Source organism: Mustela erminea, chromosome 21 (genome assembly GCF_009829155.1).
Source record: "Mustela erminea isolate mMusErm1 chromosome 21, mMusErm1.Pri, whole genome shotgun sequence".
Classification (NCBI taxonomy): domain Eukaryota; kingdom Metazoa; phylum Chordata; class Mammalia; order Carnivora; family Mustelidae; genus Mustela; species Mustela erminea.
The window spans coordinates 25926509-25949301 of record NC_045634.1 but is presented as its reverse complement, the minus strand read 5'-3'; the positions used below and the strand labels follow the sequence as shown (position 1 = coordinate 25949301).

General features: G+C 43.5%; 1 protein-coding gene across 2 annotated transcripts in view; it reads right to left on the bottom strand.

The window, feature by feature from the left end:
* ENPP6 (ectonucleotide pyrophosphatase/phosphodiesterase 6) overlaps positions 1-22793 on the bottom strand; it is a 108057-nt gene that overhangs the window by 39872 nt on the left and 45392 nt on the right. For both annotated transcript variants that reach the window (XM_032328878.1, XM_032328877.1), the window contains exon 2: positions 16100-16279. In XM_032328878.1, coding sequence (XP_032184769.1) covers positions 16100-16279 — 180 coding nt within the window. The remainder of the gene's footprint in view (positions 1-16099; positions 16280-22793) is intronic.

The following is a 22793-nucleotide window of genomic DNA, read 5'->3' as shown; positions in this document are numbered from 1 at the left end:
TAACAAATGTGGCTTTGTCAACCCCCTCTCTCATATGTTTGCTCTCTACTTCATTTCTGTTCTTATTGTTATTATTGCCTTTTTTCCATTTGGTGGAATTTAATTTTCTTTGAGATGAAGACAGATTATTCTTTTTCAGTCATTATTTTTATCTACATATGCAAGCATTCATATTTGAATATGTAGATATATATATATTGAGCTTTCAGTTCAAATGACCTTAGCTTGAAAATATCAAAGACTTAGTGAAAGGATTTTTTTTAAAAGGCATTTCCTATTAGAAAACACTTAACTACCATCCAATATGAGTATTGATTTCTTTTCAGGCATGAGTTTAGTTGCATCACATTTATCCTGCTACATTCATTATATGTAGTATTTTCACTAACCTTCCATTCAAGATATTTTCTAAATTTCAACAGTACCTTCTTCTCTGGACCATGAATTATTTAGAAGTCTCTGGCTATTTTCCCAATACATGAGGATTTAAAGTTTTCTATTACTGACTGTACTTTAATTACACTGTGGTCAGAGAACACATTCTGTATGATTTCACACTTTTCCAATTTGTTGATAAGTGCTTTATGACTAACATATGGTCATTTTTTACAAATGTTCTGTGTAGACTTCAGAATAATGTGTATTCATCAGTTGTTGGGTGAAGTGTTTTAGTAATGTCAATTAGGTAAATATGTTAAGTATGTTGTATAAATTTTCTGTACCCTTCTATTTTTTTTGTTCTTTTCTCAGTTACTGAAAAGAGGTTTTAAAAATCTTCTAATATCATTGTGAACATACCTATCACTGCTTTAGCTCTGTCAATTTTTGCTTTATTTATTTTGAGATTGTACAATTAGGAGCATTACAGTTTAGAATTGTTACATTTTCTTGGTGGATTGAACCCTATATCAATGTAAAGTATTCTTTATTTTAAAAAAGAGTCTAGGTTTTTAGTGTACATTGATTGGTATTCATATAGCTGCACCAGCTCTCTCTTGGTTAATTTGCTGTGTGTCGTATATCTTTTTAAAAATGTTATTACTTTACATTTTTTCACATACTTACATTTCATGTATGCCTTTTATAAGCAGTATCTATTCGGTTTTATTTTTGTCCTGTCTGATGATAGTTGTTTTTAATGCAAATGTCTATTAAAGTTTAACAGAGACGCAAAATGAATAGATCATAATTGCACAGGTCAATGAACTCCTATAAAGTGAATGCAGCTGTGTAACCGGCACACAGATCCGGAGACAGAACATCACTATCACACACAGGCACCTCAAGTCCCACTTTTCCCAAGTGTAAACACTATTCTAAAAATGTGAATTAATTTTGCCTGCTTTTGAATTTGAAACAAATAGAATAACTCAGATTAATTGAAATAATAAAATATCAGTAAAAAAGTAAACTTCTACATGTACTGTATTTACTGATATCTTTGTGTTTCAATCAGCCATCTAACTAAATGTCATGTATTCATCACATATTGGATAGTTTTTCTCTTTTCTTGATTTCTTTTGCATTAAGTATGTATTGTTATTGTTGGTCCATTTTCAGTCTTGATTAGTTTTCTATTTATATATTTTAATTAATAACTTCTTGGCATAGGGTTCTGGATATGACAAAAAATTAAAATATTGATCTACTGAAGTCTAATATAAATTTGTACTTCTGTAACTTTCTAGAAAATACAAAGATGTTTGCATACTTTAAATTTTACGTTTCTAGGGCACCTGGGTGGGTTAAAGTCTCTGCCTTTGGCTCAGGTCATGATCTCAGAGTCCCAGGATAGAGTCTCGAATTCCCTGATCAGCAGGGAGTCTGCTTCTGCCTCTTCCCCTCACCCCACTCGTGCTCTCTCTGTCTCAGATAAATAAATAAAACAAAATAAAAAATAAATGCATTTCATAATTAAAGGAATAGGGATGCTTTTGAAAATCAACTCACATACCCATGGATGAATACGGCTGATCTAGAATAAGACAATTTCAGAATCCATTCCATCCCTATTAAGTCTAAGTGCTAAGAGAGTTGTTCACATAAATAAGTAGATGGAAATAGAAGAAGTTTGTTGTACCAATGTCATTTAATTCTTTGAACTGCTTCTTCGAATGCCAACATTCACATAGTGATCTATCATCATAAATTTTTAAATAATGTTTCAGCTGACAACTCAATTAAGTTTTTCCTAAATAATTTAAAAGCAAGCAGTGGAAAATACTTGATTTTTTTTTAAGTTTTGTTATTTTATCCCTAGATGTATTCACTTTCTCAACACCTACACCAGTGTTTTGAACTGTCCCTTTGTTTGGTACCTAGAGGCTTTCATTTATCAGAGTGATACACCTTAGTAAGGTTCTGCATGGCCAATGGGTATTCCTTTCTTATGTAAAGTATGGAAAGAGCATGTTTTTAGTCAAGACAATAGGTGCAATGTGCATGAAACTTTAGGATCTTAGAACTAATTTCCTTAAAAGTAATTTTGCTTTCGTAAATCCCTGGGAACCCAGTTTGAAGACCGCTGAACTAGGAAACCAGGCAGCAGTAGCTCTACTCTATGGGAACTGTAACTTGTTCAGAGAGCAGCTGGGCACCAAGTGTGGGGAGTTGGAGGTGACATGTGACGGATAGTGGTATGATCTATTCTCCTCTAGGTTGTCCCACAACTGGAGCTCTGTGAGCAAAGAGAGAGAAAGAACCTTCAAAGCAGAGCACATGGGGCATTATAATTTGCTATCTACTCAGGTAATCAGATCCAGATGATGGAGCAAACGGACTATATCTCAACCCATCAGAGATGCCCTGAATCCAAGTCCAGCAAATACAGTTAATTTTGATAGAAACTATATACCTCCCTGTGCCCCTGAGAAGAAATTCAACTAGTACCCAGGTGGACAGAAATTGGGACAAGGGTAAGCCTTCTGCTCTGTCCATCCGGAATGGTCTCTCTTTGGTGAGATCTCAAAAGGCAGACACATCCACCATACCTTTAATTTTATAACCTAGAATGAATAAATGACTGACAAAGGAAATAGCTAGCAACAGATGACAGCCACAATGCCAGGGAACATGAAATTAATGAAACTTTAGAGCGAGCAAGACTAATTATTCCTAAGTGAATTACTGTAGATATTTTGTTTTATCTTCTTTAGTCTTTATCTGATGGAATTCAGCAGACTGGTGTGGGGGGCTGTTGTGTGGCTCGCATGAGATAGTTCTCTAATCAGGATTCTGTGGGCCTGTTCCGGATCTACCACAGGCCCAATCTGTGAAAAGTGGGTGAGTTGCTCAACCTCTGAGTTTGCTGCCTTCAGGCCATTTCCATGGCTTCAGGGAAAGCCTGGAATCTGGTCAATGGAGGTCACTGTAGGTCACCTCCACATGACTGAGGAAAACAGGATTCCTAGATCTCTGCACGGGGATCTGTGGAGAACAAAGGCCATGGCCTGGATCTCACAGTTTAAAAAAGTAACCAGGAACTCTGGGGTAAGATTTTGGTTTCACGAACACCATGAGGGCATGTTTTGGCTTTACTTCACCTTGTTTCCTCACGTTCCCAGGGAGATTTGAAAAGAACTGCCCTGGGTTCATTTTTTAGGACCCATCCTATCTCTGCCTAGAGTCCACCTTCCTGAGGGACGTTCCAACCTCACACTGGGTGAGTATCCTCTTCTACAACCTAATAAAAATATCCTGAGTAGAAAATATGAAGTCAGAGGGAACTTAAAGGAGAAAGAGGGTCCCCACTAAGCCCATGCTTGATTTTTTTAAAAGGCATTTCCTTTTAGAAAACACTTAAGTACCATCCAACAGAGACTTACTTGAATACCCGATTCTATCACAACACTTGACTTGCTGTAGGCCAAAGTGTTGTCAAAATAAATATGAAAATCTACTATGTCTATAATGTGAACGATGTTCCCATGGATGTGGCATCCTTGCACAACTCACAGCTCACAGCCCTTCAGGAAAGGCTTACATCAAACCCCTTTATTTTAGAGAGAAATCAAGGGCCTCCCATGGGCAAAGTGAATGTCCCAAGGTCTCCAGGCCAGCTGATGATCAGCTTTCCCAGCTGAGGCACTTGTCTACTACGCACACTGCTTTCCTGAATGACCCTTGCTTCCAGGCAGCTCTATCCAAAGACCACCAAGTTGAGTCCATAAAAAAAGTCACATTTCCCCAACTTCCAAGAGCACGGGTCTCACCTTCCGAGTGCAGCTCAGCTTGCCAACTTTGACACATCTTGTAACAATAACCCTTGTGAGCTGTGTTTTATGTGATAGGAGCCAGGTGTACAAGTGTTGAATACATGTCTCAAGAGAGCTTATTAAAACAGCTAAGCCAATTAACTCTCTTAGAAACATGTAACCTTTTCCAGGAAAATACATCTGAGGCATGGGAGCTTGTGGGAACAGGTCCTTGGGGAAAGTATGGCCTTTGATCTCAGAGACCCTTTCCCCAGGGTTGGCCTAGCCCAAGGAGCTGGAAGACCTCTGGTGACGGCTCTCTTCTGATGTAGGGAAAGGGCAGTGGGTTGGCCTGAACACAGGACGCCACGGAGGACTGGTTTTGTGTGCAGGGGCAGAGAGCAAGACCAGGAGATACATGAGATGAGAGACAACTCATCCATTAGAGAAGATTCTGAAAACTCATCTGGAAATGACTCACTAGGCATAAAAGGAGACTAATGGGGAACCAAGGTGAGAAGGAATGTATGCCTAACCCAAGCTGAGTCCCTGCGTTAGGAAGGCGGTGGTGAAACCACGGCGAGACATAATGAAGCCAAAGGTGGAGATTTAATCTCTGCATCTGCCAGTTAGTTTTAGATGGGGAAAATCTCTGGCCCAGGGTCAAGGACTGCACCCCTCCCAAGTGGGACCAGGTGAGGAATGAATGACTGCTCCTGGAATGATGCCCCTGAGTGCCCCCTCACAGAAGCTATCAGCAGTGTCTCTGGGTCAGGGGCACCAGCTTCAGGATTATCTAAATCTTATGGCTAATTACATGATTACAGTGATACCACACTTCCGAAGGAAGCCATCTTGACTTCTGCCCCGCATGGTATCCCAAAGACTCTTTCTCTAAGTGGCCTCCTGTCATTTAGATGGCAGCAGACTGGACCTACTTAGGATGTAAGATGCCGACAAACCCCTGCCCGCAGAGCTCAGCCCAGTCAGCTACTCTGCTAGAATTCTAGCACCTATCCAGAGATCCCTCACCCCCAACCCCAAATCTGAGCTAGGATTGCCAAGTCTTACAAGTAGCCCTTTCTCTCCAGATAAATGGAGGTCCCTTGCTCTCCCCACCTTCTGAGGTGTCTCTGAGCCACCACTAGGGACATCTGGGACCAGGACTGAGTGCTTAGTGTGAGCCTTGCAAAGTCACTTCTCTGCAATCTTTAGGCAAACAGCCTGTGGCCAGTCCAGTGGCTACACTGCCCAGCATTAGGTTCTCCGTCTCATGTGGTGCTGGGAATGCTAATCCTGTCCATGGCTTCTGAGACATTGAACAGGCAGGCTCTCCCCTTTCTTTCTCTGATGACCCAGTGGTCACCCCTCTCTGTCTACCTCTTTCCTAGAAACACCCTCCTCCCATTCCTTACTGGCCCGATGACCTGTCCCAGAATTCTCTTAGTGATTTAAAATAGGACTTGGGGCGCCTGGGTGGCTCAGTGGGTTAGAGCCTCTGCCTTCAGCTCAGGTCATGATCCCAGAGTCCTGGAATTGAACCCTGCATGAGGCTCTCTGCTCAGCGGGAAGCCTGCTTCCCTTCCTCTCTCTCTCTGCCTGCCTCTCTGCCTACTTGTGATCTCTGTCTGTCAAATAAATAAATAAAACTCTTAAAAAAAATAAAATAAAATAAAATAGGACTTGCATATCGCCCTATGGTGTTTGCTGCAAATGTATATTTGCCCTCTTGATGTGACCTTGCAGCTTTATTTTAAGCTAAGAGGGACCTGGATCAGAGGACTCTCCCTATATGACTTGAAGTCGGTACAAACTGATGACCCTTTTTTAGAATCTCGGGGCCAGAGGTGTATTACAGTGATTAAGCATTTACTCTGGTCAGATTTTCTACATGTCTAATCTCATGTCATATGCCAACAAGCCTAAGAGGTACATATGGTCACTCCTGTTGGCTAGATGATGAAACTGGAGCACAGAGACATTAAGTGACTGTCCCCAGGTCCCACAGCAAGGAAGGAGCTGAACTGGTCTACAGCCACATTCTGGCTCCTTTCTTTAAATCTCCCCGAGGTTTCCCAAATGCTTCAGCCAAGTGCTGGAAACACAGCAGGAGGGGCAGGAGGGGACAGAGGTCCCCGCACAGGAAGCGCTGCCTCTTTGTCCCATACAGCGAAATCTCTTTGAGGAACAGCCAGCGGCCCACCAAGCCACACGAGGAAGGCACAGGAGTGGTGGCTGGGCCCACCTGCGCACGTGGAGGGCTTTGGGACCAGCAGAGTCTGTGGCACAGACCCTCCTAGGCGGAGTGGCTGCAGGACCGTCCTCAGCCACCAAGAACTAAGACTCCAGCATTCTCTACCGAGGGCTGGTGTAATACAGGAGCACCAACTTTGCGCCTCTTCCTTCACTTTGCCAGCGCCCTCCGCCTGGATCCCAGCTGGCTCTGCTCTGGGCAGTTGGGCTGCCAAGCCTGGGAGGGACAGTGGGTGCCCCAGGAGCACAAGACCCTCCCCAGCCTTGGCCGAGGTTCGGGTACGGGGCGGGGGTGGACCTTGCCTGGGACTTGGAGTCAGACAGCCCCAGGGGCAGCCCAGCTCCTTGTTTCCCAGCTGCATGCTCTCTCTGGAACTTGCACGTCCTCCGTGGTAAAGTGGGGAAAGAAGCAGTCATTTCTCATGGCTGTTCTGAGGATATATATAATAAAAGGATGTGTGCGAAGTGCCCAGTTTACTTTAGACGCTCAACCCGCCCAGTCTTTTCCTTGTTGGCATCAGAGAAGGCCAAAGTGACTTCATTTCAAACATGCTGGAACAGAGTGACCCCGGGGGGTTCTCTAGCCACGACTTGGGCGGGTAAAGAGGATCTGCAGGACAGTGTAGCTAGCCTGGGACTGTGAGAGGGGCCAGAGACGGCACATTGGGTCGCAGACACGCGGCCGAGTGTCTGAGCAAGAGCTCTCGGCCCTGGCTGCCCAGGAGAGCCACTGGGGGAGCTTCTACAATCACTGACGGAGGGGCCCTCCCTCCAAACCGGTTACGTTGGAACCTCTGAGAGTGCAGCTTGGGCCCTGGCATTTTACAATGGCCTCATGTAATTCTTACCTGCATCCAGGGTGGAGTGTCTCTCCTTTGGAGGGAGAAAAAAGGACAGAAACTTAAAAAATAAAATTGCCTCGGGGCACTTGGGTGGCTCAGTGGGTTAAAACCTCTGGCTTCGGGTCAGGTCATGACTCCAGGGTCCTGGGATCCAGCCCCACATCGGGCTCCCTGCTCAGCGGGGAGCCTGCTTCCCCCTCTTTCTCTGCCTGCCTCTCTGCCTACTTGTGATCTCTGTCAAATAAATAAATAAAATCTTAAAAAAAAAAAAAAAAGCCTCTAAACAGACAAGAGAGGAGGACCCAGTGGGGAGTAGAGAGGATTGGTGGAAGCCATCCTGCTGGGTAAGGAATTCTGATTTGTAATCTGCTAACCCCAGGAAAGAGCCTGGGACCCAGACACTGCCCTGAATGGGAAGCTTTGGTGGGGGGTAGTGCAGCATTTTCCACGGAGCTCCTCTGGTGAGATCCCTGCAGGAGAAAAGGTCCTCACTGGGGCAACCAAGTCTTCCCAGACAGCCTGAGGTCAGAGTTCAGTGCGGGGACTAATGCAGAAAGCAAATGGAGGTGGTGAGACCCTCAGGACTTCTGAGCCTCCCACACCAGCCTCAGCTCTGGGCCAGATGGAGCTATCAGTGGGAATTAACCTTGACCCCAAACAAGCTCCAGAGCTGGCAGAATGCCCCAGTCAGCCCAGAGAGAAGCCACTAACCTGATCCTAGAGAATAAAACTTTCTTCCTCCTTGGGTTCTACCCTGAAGGCTATCATTCCTGTATTGGTCAGTTGTTCCTTTAAATGAGCAAGGCCCTAGGAGCTGTTAGAATAAAAGACGGCCTGCCTGGAGATACCTGATCACTAGCCCGAGTTGAAACCTCTCGATGGGACCAGCTGGCAGGGGGGCACTGGGGGAAGGGAAGCCAGGCGGTGCACAGGGTGAGGCAGGGCTCAGGGAGCTCTGGGCTGGCACGTGGCTCGGGAAGCCAGACCGGTGGAGTGTGGCCGTGAGCCCTGAGCACCCAGGAGGAGCAGCAGGAACGCCCAGCCCTTCCGAGTCCTAATGAAGGCAGGAACAGGAGCCCTGAAAATCCAGTTGCCTCGTTCTGATTTGCTGATTTCTGGCACGTCCGCCTCCTCACTGAGTCTAACAAATGTTGGGGTAATATCTGACTCTCAGTCTTCCCTTCTTCCTTCTTTTCCATCTTTCCCTCCTTCCCTTCTGCTTTGGTGTGTTCAGGCTGCCGTAATAAAACACCGTCCACTGGATGGTTTTTAACCAGCAAACGTTTATTCTCACCATTCTCGGAGATGGGAAGTTCAAGATCACGGTGCTGCCAGATCTGGGGTCTGGTGAGGCACCTCTTCCTGGCTTGCAAAGGGTCACCTTCTCACTGTGTAGCTGAGAGAGTTCTGGTATCTTCCTCTTCCTGTAAGGGCACTGAGCCCAGCATGGAAGCCCTGGCCTCTGGACCTCATGTGCCTCCCACAGGCCCCGCCCCAAATACCATCACATGGGGATTAGGGCTCCAAGACACAAAATCGGGGGGGGGGGGGGACACATTTCAGTCCCAAACAGGGTCTGCATTATTATTTGGAGAGTTGACTGCTGGTCGGGAACACCGGTTTGGGGCTTTCTGTGGACCCCAAAAAAAATTTCTATAGGGTGAAGCCACTGAGACTTTGAGACTTTTCTGTTTCCACAACTGACATTAACTTACTAATATACCCTGCCCTCTGAACTCAAATCCCTTTACATAGCATATAAAGATCTGGCCATTTCAAGTTTTCTACCTTTTCATGCCCGCCATACTCTGTCAGATGCCTCCTTGTTTTCCTCTGCAGCTCGGCAAAGATGACATGCTCACTTTGTCTTTGAACCACAGACCTTGATCCTTTCCTCTGCCTCGAATGCTCCTAGAGATCCGATCCACTCGCTCATGCAATACTGTGTGTCTTGCAGAATCCCAGCATGGGCCAGGGTGGACCAGAGCGGCCGACCTCTCGTCTGCCTCCCGACCCGAGGAAATATGCCTCATTGCTCATTAGCATGTACCAACTCTTAATGGCATTCAAAACAGTCACTGACCAGAAAAAAAGGTGTTGGGTTTTTTTTTTTTTTTCACCATCTTTCCCTGTTTAACTGAAAATTAAACAGTTATCTTTGTGGGAGAAATCATGCCAAATTTTACTGTTTGTATATTTTGTTTTTTTCAAAACCAATTCTAGGGTCGCCTGGGTGGCTCCGTGGCTTGAACCTCTGCCTTCGGCTCAGGTCATGATCTCAGGGTCCTGGGATCGAGTCCCGCATTGGGCTCTCTGCTCAGCAGGTAGCCTGCTTCCCCCTCTCTCTCGCCTACTTGTGATTTCTCTGTGTGTGTGTCAAATAAATAAAATCTTAAAAAAAAATTCTAGATCAAGTATAATAATCAGTGTTGCTATTAAAATCAAGACTCTTGTGCAACAGACAGAAATTAAAGGGTACCCTGCCTTATTAATAAGAATTTTTATTAGTCTAATTTAGAAAATGCTAAAGAGATGAAACTTCCATAAAGTTCAGAGCTTGCCTGTGACATCTCTGATGATAAACCCAGACCCCTTTCGCAGCCTCTGTATCTCTCTCAACAGGGAGGACTGATGGTGGCCTCTCTCGTCTTGAAACCATTTTACTCCTTTGGTTTCTGTGACAAGAGCTATCCACTGGAGTCACTCCCTCAGGGACACCTTTCCCTGCGCTCGGATGAGACCAAGCCCCTTATTAGGCGCCTTTATCAAGGGATATCGCTGTTCTTTGTTACACAGTCCACAACGCTTCTGCTTATAATCCTGCTTCTCAAGCTACTGCTTCTTTGTTTCCTCCACAGGCTCCCCTCTATCTGATCGTTCATTTCCTCAACGTGTCTGGGGCCCTCTCTTCTTCTCATGTCTGTTCCTTCCCTAGGTGAGCTTCTGCACCCACATGGCACCAAGGACCCCCGAAGCCACCACCATGAACCACACCGCAGTACCTCCAGCTCTCTTCCCCGAGCTCCAGGCCTGCCCGGTCCACATGTCTCCAAGTCAACACAGAGCTGACGCTCCTGTGCCCCCAAACCATTCCTCTTCCAGCTTCCCCCATTTAAGTGAAGACCCACCACCCACACAGTTCTGTCAGCCAGAAACCCGATGTCACGCCTGTCATTGCTCAATCCCAAATCCAGTCCATCACCAGATCCTGGCGATTTTAATTCCTAAATATGTCCCCAATCATTCCATTTCTCACCATTTCTAAGCTAGTGTCACCTCCTTCCCAGGTCCATACCAGCTCCCAACTATGCCATCCCCTTGGGGGTCCATATACATTCTCCACATAGTAGCCAGACTGGTCTTGTCAAAATGCAAGTAGGGCACTGCCTCCTTCCTCCTTAAAGCCTTCCAGTGACTTCTTCTCCCTCTCAGGATAGGAACTAATTCTCCTGTTTTGGCCCACAGCACCTGGCCTGGCCTCGGCTTCCCTCTGTCTCATCCATATGAGGATGAGACATCCTCCCCTCTCAGTTTCCTGAGCCTGCTGCTTCTCGCATCCCCGCCAGACCTGGAGACCGCTGTTCCCTCAGCCCTGGTGCTCCCTCCCACCGAGGTGTTAGTCAGTCTCTCTGATGAAACCAGATCCCTCATTAGATAACGTCATAATGCAATCTACTTTTCATTATTACAGTTTTAACAAGCGGATTTCTACATTTATTTGGGCAAGTGTAAGATTATCATCAGCCTCCTTCATGGGATGGTGAGTTCCTGGAGGGAGGGGCTTGGAGTGAGGAGAGCCTGATCTGCTTTTGCTCATAGTTGTCTCCTAAGAGCTGATTTCAGGGCCTGGAGTCACACACCCTTTTAAGATGTTTTAGGAAGAAACGGATTTGCCATGACTTGTGAAGACCAGAAAAGTTCATCTCTGGATTTCTCTTTAAGGCTTTCTAATTGCCATCATGGGTGCTGCTGAGAGACAGTGAGCTCTTTTGGCCAAGATGCCAGCCTGATCAAGGAGACAGCATGTGGCTGGACAGCTAAGAAAACTTTCCAGCACTGGAGGAGTTGTTCCTGCCGGCGGTGGTCCAGAGAGGCAACACCTCCTTAGTTTCTCTAGGGCAGAGATCCTTGACGCCTAGAAGTCCTGCAGAATGCTTTGGAAGATCACTTCCTTGAGACAACCTCCAACTGGAAATGAGAATTCATGTTCTTTTTCTGGCTGACACAGACAGAAACATCAGGGATGCAGACCTGACCAAGGTTCCTGACCAACAAAGGAAATGACTCAAGGTGAATTCAACCCAAAGAGTCTTAGGGATTTTGACCCAGGCCCACTCTAGCCAGACAAGATGAATTACAGGAGCTTGAGTTTCGCTTGGTACTTCGGTGACTTTTAACACATGCTCCTATCACATTAAAAAAATCAAATTAATTAGATATAGATTAGATATATGTGTGTTGCTATGTCAAAGACCATTTGCCAGTCCTCATCATTGTAGTTTCTTGTATTACATGAGCACAAAATCATTAGTGTTGTATGCATGGGTGTGTTTTTCTTCAAAGGGGACCCGTAGTTTTGAGAAGCCTCCTAAAGAGGTCCTAATTTACAAGTGTAGGAATCAGCAAACTACATACTAGGGCCTCTTTAGGTTCTAAACTCACATACATCTTAAAGTCTAACGTTAAACTGGCAATATTATTGGAAATTTTAGTGAAACTCTGGATCCCTTGCATTTACAATGTCAAATATTTGTCTGAAAAGAAAATTTCAGTTTTTATTCAGATATTTGGAGTCCTGTCATAGAGTCAAAGAACTGAGGCATTCATAACGTTAAGTCACACATTCGTATAACCGGTGCTGGATCCCTAATCTTCCCTGTGCCTTAGTGTATACTAAGGTCAGCCCAGCTGAAGGCTGTCGGGAACCCACCACCACAGGACACAGGAAGAGGCTGTGAACAATTCCTAATTCTCAGTCAATAGCTAATCCATGTCCCCTTACTTACAAAGATGAAATCACCCTGCTTGTAACAACCTAAACTTGGTATGAGCTCAGTTACTCACCCCTAAAGTCCCCACCCAGCTCACCTCTGGAAAGTAGAGAAGAGAAGTTAGGTGGAAATGTGTCCTTCCCCACACAGAAGGTGCCCCATGTATCTGAACACCTGCATAGGACAGGAAGAGGTCTGTAGAAGAGCCTAGACCTACCCCCAGCCCTGTCCAGAGCCATATGAATGGCTGCTCCCCAGTCCCCCCGAGTGCTTGGCTATAGGGAGTTCACACCGCAAACCCCATGATAAAAGACAGAGAACTCAGAGTCTTCAAACACTCCAAGGAGTTTTAATCGGAGACTCCTAAGAAGTTGCTAATCTTTGTTCCTTTTTGGTATTTCGCGAGAGCCATAAGAATGAACTTCAAAACCACACGACTAAAACTCTGTTTCCACATGGTGTCTGACTTATCGTCCCATCTCCCTCTCCTTTTTCCTCCTCCTCCGTCCTTCTCTGTTTTGGGTTGCTCTTACTATGAAGCGACTGTCGGAGCCTCTTCCTTTTCCCCCTCAATAAAATTTCTTTGATCTCAAACCAAAGGGACGGAATAGGGGACAAAGTTATCGAACGACACACACACAGCTCTTATCCTTTGCAGAACACTGCTAGGCCCCTGTTGTACTGTTCCTGGATGATTTCTTTGGGCTTCCCAAAGAAATATTTGATTTAGGGCCGGGGATCACCTCCCATGGTACACTTCTCCCTGCACAGATCAATAGCACCATTGGGTGGGGGTAATAAAGAGTCTGTTTACAATATTAAATTTCTCAAGACTTGAGGTGGGCTATTTTGGACTCTTCACCACTGATGAATTTTGCCGTCGGCTGCTTTATCTACCTGACAGGAAAACTTGAACTACTGCCATTTCTAAATTGCACTTCTAAATATTGACTTCACGGCGAGACTCGAAGTGTCATAACACAGCTCACTGGAGCAATGAAGATTGTCCAGGCCTCGTCCAGAGGCCTGTGCAATGTCCTGTGGGAAGTGGAGAAGGAAGAGGAGGATTTGGGAAGAAAAATAAAATCAAGTCATGTTTAGAAGAAAGGCCACTGCACTTCACTTAATCTTTTAGAGACAAATGAACGCTCACTGGGCTGTTGGCTGTGCGGAGGGGCCGGAGGGGACCTGGGTGGAGGCAAAAAGGAGAGCAGTGACCGGTGATCCCTCAGTTATCACTAGTAAGAAGGGACAGTGCCAGAGGACTCCTGGCTGGGTCAGGGGGTGGGGCCTTCAGAGACACTCGGCTCTTGGAGAGCCTTTGTTGGGATGTCCCGCCGAGAAGGACCAGACCATGTCTGAGAAACAAGAGATTGCTCATCTGATTTCGATCAAGATTTCATCGTGGCCAGATCTGTAGCTAATCTTCATTTAGGTCGCTGAGGAAATCCTAGGAGACTTTCTTTTTAGCTTCTTTCCTCCCAATAACGAACACTATAAACTGATCGTAAGGTGTATTTGTCACATCACATTAGCTGTCAAACTGTAACTCAAAAGAAGCGATTGGACCTTTCTTGCCCTTAAGGAGCTGCTTTGGAGGAAAACGTGATGTTTTACATGCAGATTAGCATTGAGGGTTTTGGGATTTTTGTTTTTTTTTTTTTTGTTTTTTTTTTTTTTGTTTTTTTTTTAGATATTCGGAGATATAAAACTTCAAGTTGTTCATTATCCTCAAGGAGCCAGAGCCTCCAGGATGAGATAGAGAATAGTGCTCTGTAATGCTGTACAGAGAGCTCTGAAATATGGCAGCCATCTTCCTTCTACTGCTATGAAAGGCCACTGGCAGGAGATCATGGGTAGAGGAAGCAGCACATAGGGAGCTGGGGAGAGATGATGAGAGATGTGCTCTTCAGAGCACAAAAAGTTCAAGTTCCAAGACATAGGAAATCAAATTAACCAGCTACCATGGAAGCTGACCCGTACAGCACTGGGCCATCTTGTGTCTTGATGGTCCTTAGATTTGTCTAAGGTGGTCCCTAAGTCAGAGTGTCCAATCTGTTCCTTCTCCTAGGCCCATGCACATGGGCCCTTGTACTTGTTAATAATGATTTCTGGGACACCTGGGTGGCTCAGTGGGTTAAAGCTCAGGTCATGATCCCAGGGTCCTGGGATCCAGCCCCAAATCGGGCTCTCTGCTCAGTAGGGAGCCTGCTTCCTCCTCTCTGCCTGCCTCTCTGCCTACTTGTGATCTCTGTCTGTCAAATAAATAAATAAAATCTTTAAAAATAAATAAATAAATAAAAATAATGATTTCTGAGAATGAACTCAAAGTGTATTTCTTAGCTTGAGACCTCATCACAGTGGGCTGATCCATAAGCTCGCTCCTCTAGCAAGTCTGGTTAGCTTGGCCAGTACACGGACTTCTTTTCTTAATCTCATGTCCGACCCGGAAAAGTTGAGTCTCCATTTAAGGTAATGAAGTCCCCTTAAAACCTTTCCTTGCTTGAAAGCTTCTCAGGTCAGCTGAGGTAGCGGCTACGGGCAGAAACCCAGGTGTCTTCTGAAGAAACTCCAGTCCTCTCTCTGAAAGTCTACCTGCCAGCAGAGCCAGCTTCGGTCTAATTGTTCTTCTGCCCAGTTTCTAATTTACGCAGCCTGCTCCGACCTTCGTGGGCTCACCTATGGATGCTAGTCTCTGCTCTGTGGCAGTTTTCCGGGCACTTACCCCAGCACGGCTGTGGGTCTGTTTTCTAGGGTCTCCATCTGTCTGTGCTCCGTGCTCCTCCAAGAGCTGGCATGGCCTTGAGTGTCCTGAGCAGCTCTCCACATGACCGCCTCCACCCAGCATCCTCCAAACTCCTGCTGAAGGCCCACGCCCTCAGTGTGGGCCATCTGTGATTCAGCCTCAGCTTACTCATCCTTCTCTCTGTTCTTCCAGAACCCACCTACCACTGTCCCCCACAACCCACAGTGCTCCCACAATTCTATCAGGCTGCTGCTGTCCTCCAACCCAGGCCAGTGAGTTTCCCCAGCTGCCTTTCCCCGTTAATCCCTTCATTTCTTCCAGGCCTCCTCTGATGTCTTCTTTCATCATGGCAATCAGCAGTATTACACCATTAAGAATTCGGGAAAAAAGCATCTATAGCCATGTACATCAGGAAGTCAAATTACCCACTTACCTAAAGAATGAATCTCACCAATGGGAAGATAACTGTAAATGGATTATTTTGTTAGCACTGAAACCTCTCATCCTTAGTGCAAGATTTTAACTGCCAAGATGAGACTATTCTGAAGACTTCTCACAGCAGCCAGGGTAGTTTGCATGATGACTTACCTCATTGCAGTAAGTAAAGTAATTTAGTTTCTCATTGATCTACGATGTACGGGAGGAATATTAATACAAGGAGACTTCATTTAATGCAGCACCAAAAAGTTGTAAGTGCTTTGAATTGTCTTTTCAACATTGCAGGGGAGCTCAAAATGTATAGAAACAGTATGCCAAATTCTTTTGTAAAGCAGAGAAGCAACACATAATTTACCTCTTTTGACTATCCAAAAATTTTGCACATGAAGAAGTGTGATCTACTACAACAATGTTGCTAAAGCAAGGAAATCAGGAAATAGCTTTGTGTCTGGTCAGATGTTAGCTCAAAACAAAAGTTTAGAAAACATGCCCATAAGACATATTTCTTGTAAGGATCCCACTTTTCAAACTCTGGCTTAGTCTTTGAACATGACAACTACATCATTTGTCTTAAAAGACTCCATGGTGTTTGAGATTTGGAAGGCTGGAGGGACCTGGGTGTCAACACACACTCACCTGGCCAGTAGTACATGTAGACCTTCTTTTTGGCCTTGGTCAGAGTGACCCACAGAGGTTCTGATCCATTCCACCACAGAGGCATCAGGCTGTCTCTGTTGACACCAATGTCAAATGACTTGTTGGTGGTCGGGTCCCACATGTAGTTCCCAATCATCTGGTGGACCTCACAATGGCGGCCTACATTAATGAGAACACAAGGCCGTCAGTTCATTGTTCTGGTCTTTTCATTCTTCATCTTTTTATAAAAGCCATTTTCTCTTTTCTGTTGATAAAAGCCACTCGTGCACAGTTAGGAAATACAGAACAGCATGAAGACTCACTTTTGATTTTTTTCTAAATCATAGAGGTTTCTTCTCTCTCAGATTGTACCACAAAGACAAATGAGAAGTCTAAAAATTGGTTGAGGATGGGGTCATTTTGTGTGAAGATAATTTCCCATCCTATTTTAAGTTATACTGAAGACGTAGTGCACAAAATTTGACCCCTTGTTCATGGCTTGATATCTAAATGTGAATCTATACGGAAATTGTAGCTTCCCATGGGGCTGGGATGAGATCTTCACCCCAGAGCACCCCTTTGAAACCTCCTCCCACAAAGTCATGAATCTAGATGCTGTGTTTATTCCCTTGTTTTCCTGGATAAGAGGAGTTATTGCTTCAGCGCAGAACAATGATAGAATCTACGACATTTGGAACAGAATGGTGAAAAATAGATTCAACTTTGAAAAACAAAGCAAGAAAACAGCCCTCCAAATGGAGTGTTACATAGAAATGAGGATTGCTTCTGTTGGGCACAGCTTAGTCCCAGAAGAGAAGCCAGAAGTGAAAGACGCAAGCGCTTGGACTCTTTTGAAACGTTAGCTTAAATTATTTATTTTGGAGCAATCTGCTACATCTTTAAAGTAAAAATAACACAAACATTGGCAAGTGCATCAAAAATTGCTGCAATTTTCGTGAGCGTCATTTGGCATCAGGATGAAACACGCTTCACTGGGCTCACTAACTAGGCTTCATCAAAGTGGCTTTTTTTGGGTTTGTTTGCTGTTCTTCTTTCTTCTTGAGCACCTCTACCCTACCTCAACACACACAACAGATTCATTTTTAAACAAAAACAAAGAGAAACCATAAAAATGCATTTTTGAAAATTTGGAGACCCAAAATATGATAAAGGAAAAACCTTTTATTTCATCATAGGAACCCAGGCCTTCTACAAATCAGGCTTTGAACTTAAAGCCCAGAAATCCAAACAAAATGGTGTTTTACCCAAGGATGCAGAGTTAGTTTTTAAACCCTGATCACAGATTTCACATGTGGACTGATGAGATTAAAAAAAAAATTTAAAAAACTTGAGCAGGGACACCTGGGTGGCTCAGTGGGTTAAGCAGCTGCCTTCGGCTCAGGTCATGATCTCAGCATCCTGGGATCGAGTCCCACATCGGGCTCCTTGCTCCGCAGGGAGCCTGCTTCTCCCTCTGGCTCTGCCTTCCACTCTGTCTGCCTGTGCTCGCTCTCGCTCGCTCTCTGACAAATAAATAAATAAAATCTTTAAAAAAAAAAAAAACTTGAGCAATTTCTCCAATGGTTAAGGCATTTAGTTATATTTATTCCTTCAACTAACATGTATTCAATAGCTCCTATGGGCTCCACATTGTGATAGGAATAGCGATTCAAAATCAATACATGTTGTCCCTATCCTCAAGGGCCTTGTAATGTAATACTCAACAGAGTTTCTTCCTTGGGCTGAGGCTAAGAAAGGGACCAGGATGCCACCTTAACTTGAGACTTGGAGGTATTCTCATCCACTCTTTTGAGGATAACTCCTAGTATGTTCTAACTCATTAAAAGTAGGAGCATCCTTCTTATTGGTTGATTATGTTTGTTTGTTTGTTTGTTTGTTTTAGCATATCAGAGTTTAATAATATCAAGGTGATCCTCTCTGGAGTAAGATTTCTTACCTATACAGCATCCTGTATCGAAGACATTTTTAATTATCCTACTAATGCTCACCCTTTTCACAAGGCAAGATAATCATGGTAATATTCACTGGGAACTGTGTCCTTTTTAGTCTTTTCTACTGTCCTCCTAAGGGCAGAGGTATCTCATCTGGAGCTGGTGTCACAGACGTGACAAGGGTGCAAAATTGGAATGGGGTGTGGAAAAAAGCATTACCAAAGTCAGTAAGCCATACGTTTCTAGACGAATCACAGGAAAGGGCTGGAAGGGCTAGGATAACGGGAAGAGACACCAAGTGGGAGGGGTACAGGGAATTTCTGTTTTTACCTGAAAATGTTTTGACTATTTTAGAAGAAATGCCTGAAACTCAATCTAAAGCAGGGGCCTCATGTGATCCAGTTTCCACAAGGTGCTACTTTCAAGGAAGAATGAAGCAACTGAAAATAATTTTTAAAGTACTTATAAATTGTGTATCTCAGAAATCCCACAATATCATTTGATAAAATGCTTCTCTTCTTTTCAACCCTCACACTCAACCGTCTAGACCCTTGAGGGTGCAAACTCTCTCACCCTCTTTTGTTTTTTAGCTAAAAAATTATAAGGAGCCTCCTGTGGATTGTAGAGCTGTCTTATGACTGGATTGTGGGAGGTGTGTTTGTGAGAGAGAGAGAGAGAGAGAGAGAGAACGAACATTCTTCCAGAGAATTTCTGTTAAATTAAATTCTCCATCTCTTTTTTTGAAATATCCATAGAGCCTCACTGAGGAGAGACAGCATCTATATGTGCCATTAACACAGAGTTCTGGCATATTTTAAAGTTTCAAATGATGAAATCTTGTTTCCTGTGGTTATCTGAGTCCCTTAGCTTTTTTTGTGATGGATCTTCTCACCTCCCCATTACGTAAGATGTAGCATTAGCCTTGAAACTCCTTTTACACACCAGCTGAATCCATGGTGCCCACTGACTCAACTGAGCTCTGATAACTTTAATTATGGCATTCTTTGGGAAGAATTTTTAAGACAAGGACCCAAGGGTGGCTTTGGTTTCTGCTCCCATCTAGACACTGATTGGTCTAGCCCAGAGTGGCTCATCCATTCTCTCTCTCTCTCTCTCTCTCTCTCTCTCTTTTTTTAAGGTTTTATTTATTTATCTGACAGAGAGAGAGAGAGATCACAAGTAGACAGAGAGTCAGGCAGAGAGAGAGAGGGTGAAGCAGGCTCCCTGCTGAGTGGAGAACCCGATATGGGGCTCAATCCCAGGACCCTGAGATCATGACCTGAGCCAAAAGCAGAGGCTTAACCCACTGAGCCACCCAGGTGCCCCTGGCTCATCCATTCTAAAGGAAACACAGATGTATGGAGATCAACACTTCTCCAAAGGCTGGAAGTGATATACTTCCTGCTCACTTCCTGTAAATAAATGGTACCTAAAGAAGATCCTGGGACCAGTGGTTCTCTCTATTTGAGTTAAAGGGCTTCCAAGTGTTGACTGGAGCTCTTTCAACAAGACTAACCTCAGACCCCTGTTTAGAAAGTAGGTTTTATTATTTTGGTAGTTTGGGGCCTTTAAAATGGGAGGGTGTATTCTTCAAAGGCTTAATCATAGATGCTGTGCTAGTCCCCAGGGGCATCCCTTTGTTCTGGGAAGCATTGCCCTTCTTGGAAGCCAGCAGGAGGATGTATGTTCCCCATCTCATGTCTGCTCTGAATCTCCTCTCCCAGATGAGCTGATTTCTTTCCACAAATATATTAAGGCTGGCAGCCTGTGCTTATAACAGTCTGAGTCCGCTCTTATTCAAGCTGGTTTCCTTACCTACTCTGTCTCTCTCTTGCTCTTTCATTTTTATTGCCTGGGCAAATGCGGTGGCTGTAAAAACAGAACAGAACAAAACACAATGTACTGGCTTCTGCAGCCCACAAGCTCTCATCTCCATATTTCTGCCTGACCCATATCTATTTTTATACATCTGCAACTCTTCTTGGTTTTCCTCTGGTTTGGGCTTTCCAAACAGAGCTTTGCTCAAAGTTTGATTATTTGGACCCTTTCCTCAAGACTTCAACAGGAACTTTCCTGACATGGACACAAACCACAAATCTCGGGTGGTTTTCAGGTATGATGTAAAGAAGGCCTACTTCTGTTCATCCCCTCCTCCAAAACAGGTGGGACTTTAAAAATTTGTTCCAGAAGGTGTAGCACTCACTCTGAAAATGGGGACAGCTCCTGGTACAAAATTTCCAAACACAGTTGAATGTTTTTCTCTTTTTCCCTCCCAAAGAGTTTATAAATTTGTTAACACAAAATGTGGCAATCAACCTGATACTTGAAGGACTTGTGGACATTTTTAAAAAATGAGTTTCAGGGGTAGAATTTAGTGATTTATCAGTTACATACAACACCCATTGCTCATTCCATCAAGAGCCCTCTAAAGAATTTGTGGATCCTTGAAGCCCATCCATAGATGCCCTTCAGTTTAGGAGCTGTTGCACTTGACTAGGGGCCGCCAGTGGCTTCAGGCTGGTAGCAAGTTCAGGGGCTACTGCCTGCCTTTCTCAGAGGAAGCTCATGGAATAGTTTCCACACCTAGAACTACTGTAATAAAAGGAGAAGGATAGGAAACCTTCATTCTTTATTCCCCAAAGTCTTTGTCAAGTGTGTTCTGAGGTAATGACCATCACCAGAAGCTTCTTAGCAAATACCCACAATCCTCTGCATCTGTTATATGTCTCTAAACATCTCAGAAATGGCTGGCCTTCACATCAAGTGAAATGACTGCAAATCTATTTTATCTGTAACTGATGGACATCTATAAAGTTGCTGTTACCTAGTCTTCAATCAGTCTTAATTTTTTCTCATTATTTTCAAACAGCAAATGTTACTTCCTTTTATAGTTCTTCATTTCATTTATTTTTTTTTCATTCACTCAATGTGTATTTATCAAATGTTTATATGACAGGCATTTAAAGATCACAAGCTATGATCCCTCTCTTTGAAGTGCTCACAGCTTGGTAGGGGCAACACCTTGGTATAACGGTTAAGGGGGCAGGTCTTAGAGGCAGACTGCACCGATGTAAATCCAAGCTCTACTATTTACTCTCTGTATGACCTTGGACAAGTAGCTTAGACTCTGTAAAGCATCAATTTTCTCATCAGAGTAATAAGGATGGTAATAATTACTGTGATATATACATATGGATATGCAGTTCTCCCTTTGCATGGAAGTGTAGGACCATAAAAATGACCAAGCACAAAAATAAAGAGAAATAAAACCCAGTATATCACTAAAGAAAGTCAACAAACCCTGAGAGAAGAAAGTAAGAGAAGAAAGGAAGAGAGAAGAACTACAGAAATAACCATAAAACAAGGAACAAGATGGTAATAAATACATACCTATCAATAATTACTTTGAATGTAAATGTACTAAATGCTCCAATCGAAAGACAAGGGGAGACAAAATGGACAAAAAAGCAAGACCTATCTATTTGCTTCCTACAAGATACTCATTTCAAGACACACACTGAAAGTGAAAGTGATGGGAAAACATTTAACATGCAAAGGGAAGGGAAGAGAAAACTGAGGAAGCAATATTTATTTCAGACAAAATAGACTTTAAAACAACGACTGTAACAAGAGACAAAGAAGGACACTAATCAAAAAGGGAAAAATTGAACTAGAAGATATAACAATTGTAAATATTTATGCATCCAACATGGGAGCACCGAAAAACATAAAGCAACTAATAACAAACATAGAGAAAGTAATTGACAGTAATACAATAATAGTAGGGGATTTTAACATCCCACTTACATCAATAGATAGATCATCCAAACAGAGAATCAACAAGGAAACAGTGGCTTTGAATGACATATTGGACCAGATGGATCTAACAGATATATTCAGAACATTCCATCCTAAAACAGAAGAATACACTTTCTTTTCAAGTGCACATGGAACATTCTCCAGAATAGATCACATATTAGGCTACAAAACAAGTCTCAACAAATTGAAAAAAATCAAAGTCATAAATGAATCTTTTCCAACCACAGTGCTATGAAACTAGAAACCAACAAAGAGAAAAAAAATCTTTAAAGACCACAAATACATGGAAGTTAAAGATCATGCTACTAAACAATGAATGGGTCAACCAAGAAATCAAAAAGGAAATTAAAAAAAAATACATGGAGATGAATGAAAATGAAAATGCACGGTCTAAAATCTCTGGGATGCAGCAAAAGCTGTTCTAAGAGTGAAGTTTATAGCAATACAGAGCTACCTTAAGAACAAGAAAAATCTCAAGTAAACAACCTAATCTTACACCTAAAGGAGTTAGAAAAAGAAGAACAAATAAAATCCAAATCCAGTAGAAGAAAATAATAAAGATTAAGCAGAAATAGATGAAATAGACACTAAAAAGCCAATAGAATGGATCGATGAAGCCAGGAGAAGGTTCTTTAAAAAGATCAACAAAATTTGATAAACCTTTAGCCAGACTCATCAAAAAAGGGTAGGGGGACTCAAATAAACAAAATCCGAAATGGAAGAGGAAAACTAAACCACACCACAGACATACAAAGGATTATAAGAGAATATCCTGAAAGATTATACGCCAACAGATTGGATAATCTAGAAGAAATGGATGAATGCCTAAAAACATATAACCTCCCAAAACTGAATCAAGAAGAAAGTGAACATTTGAAAAGACAAATTACTAGCAATGAAATTGAATCAGTATACAAAAAACT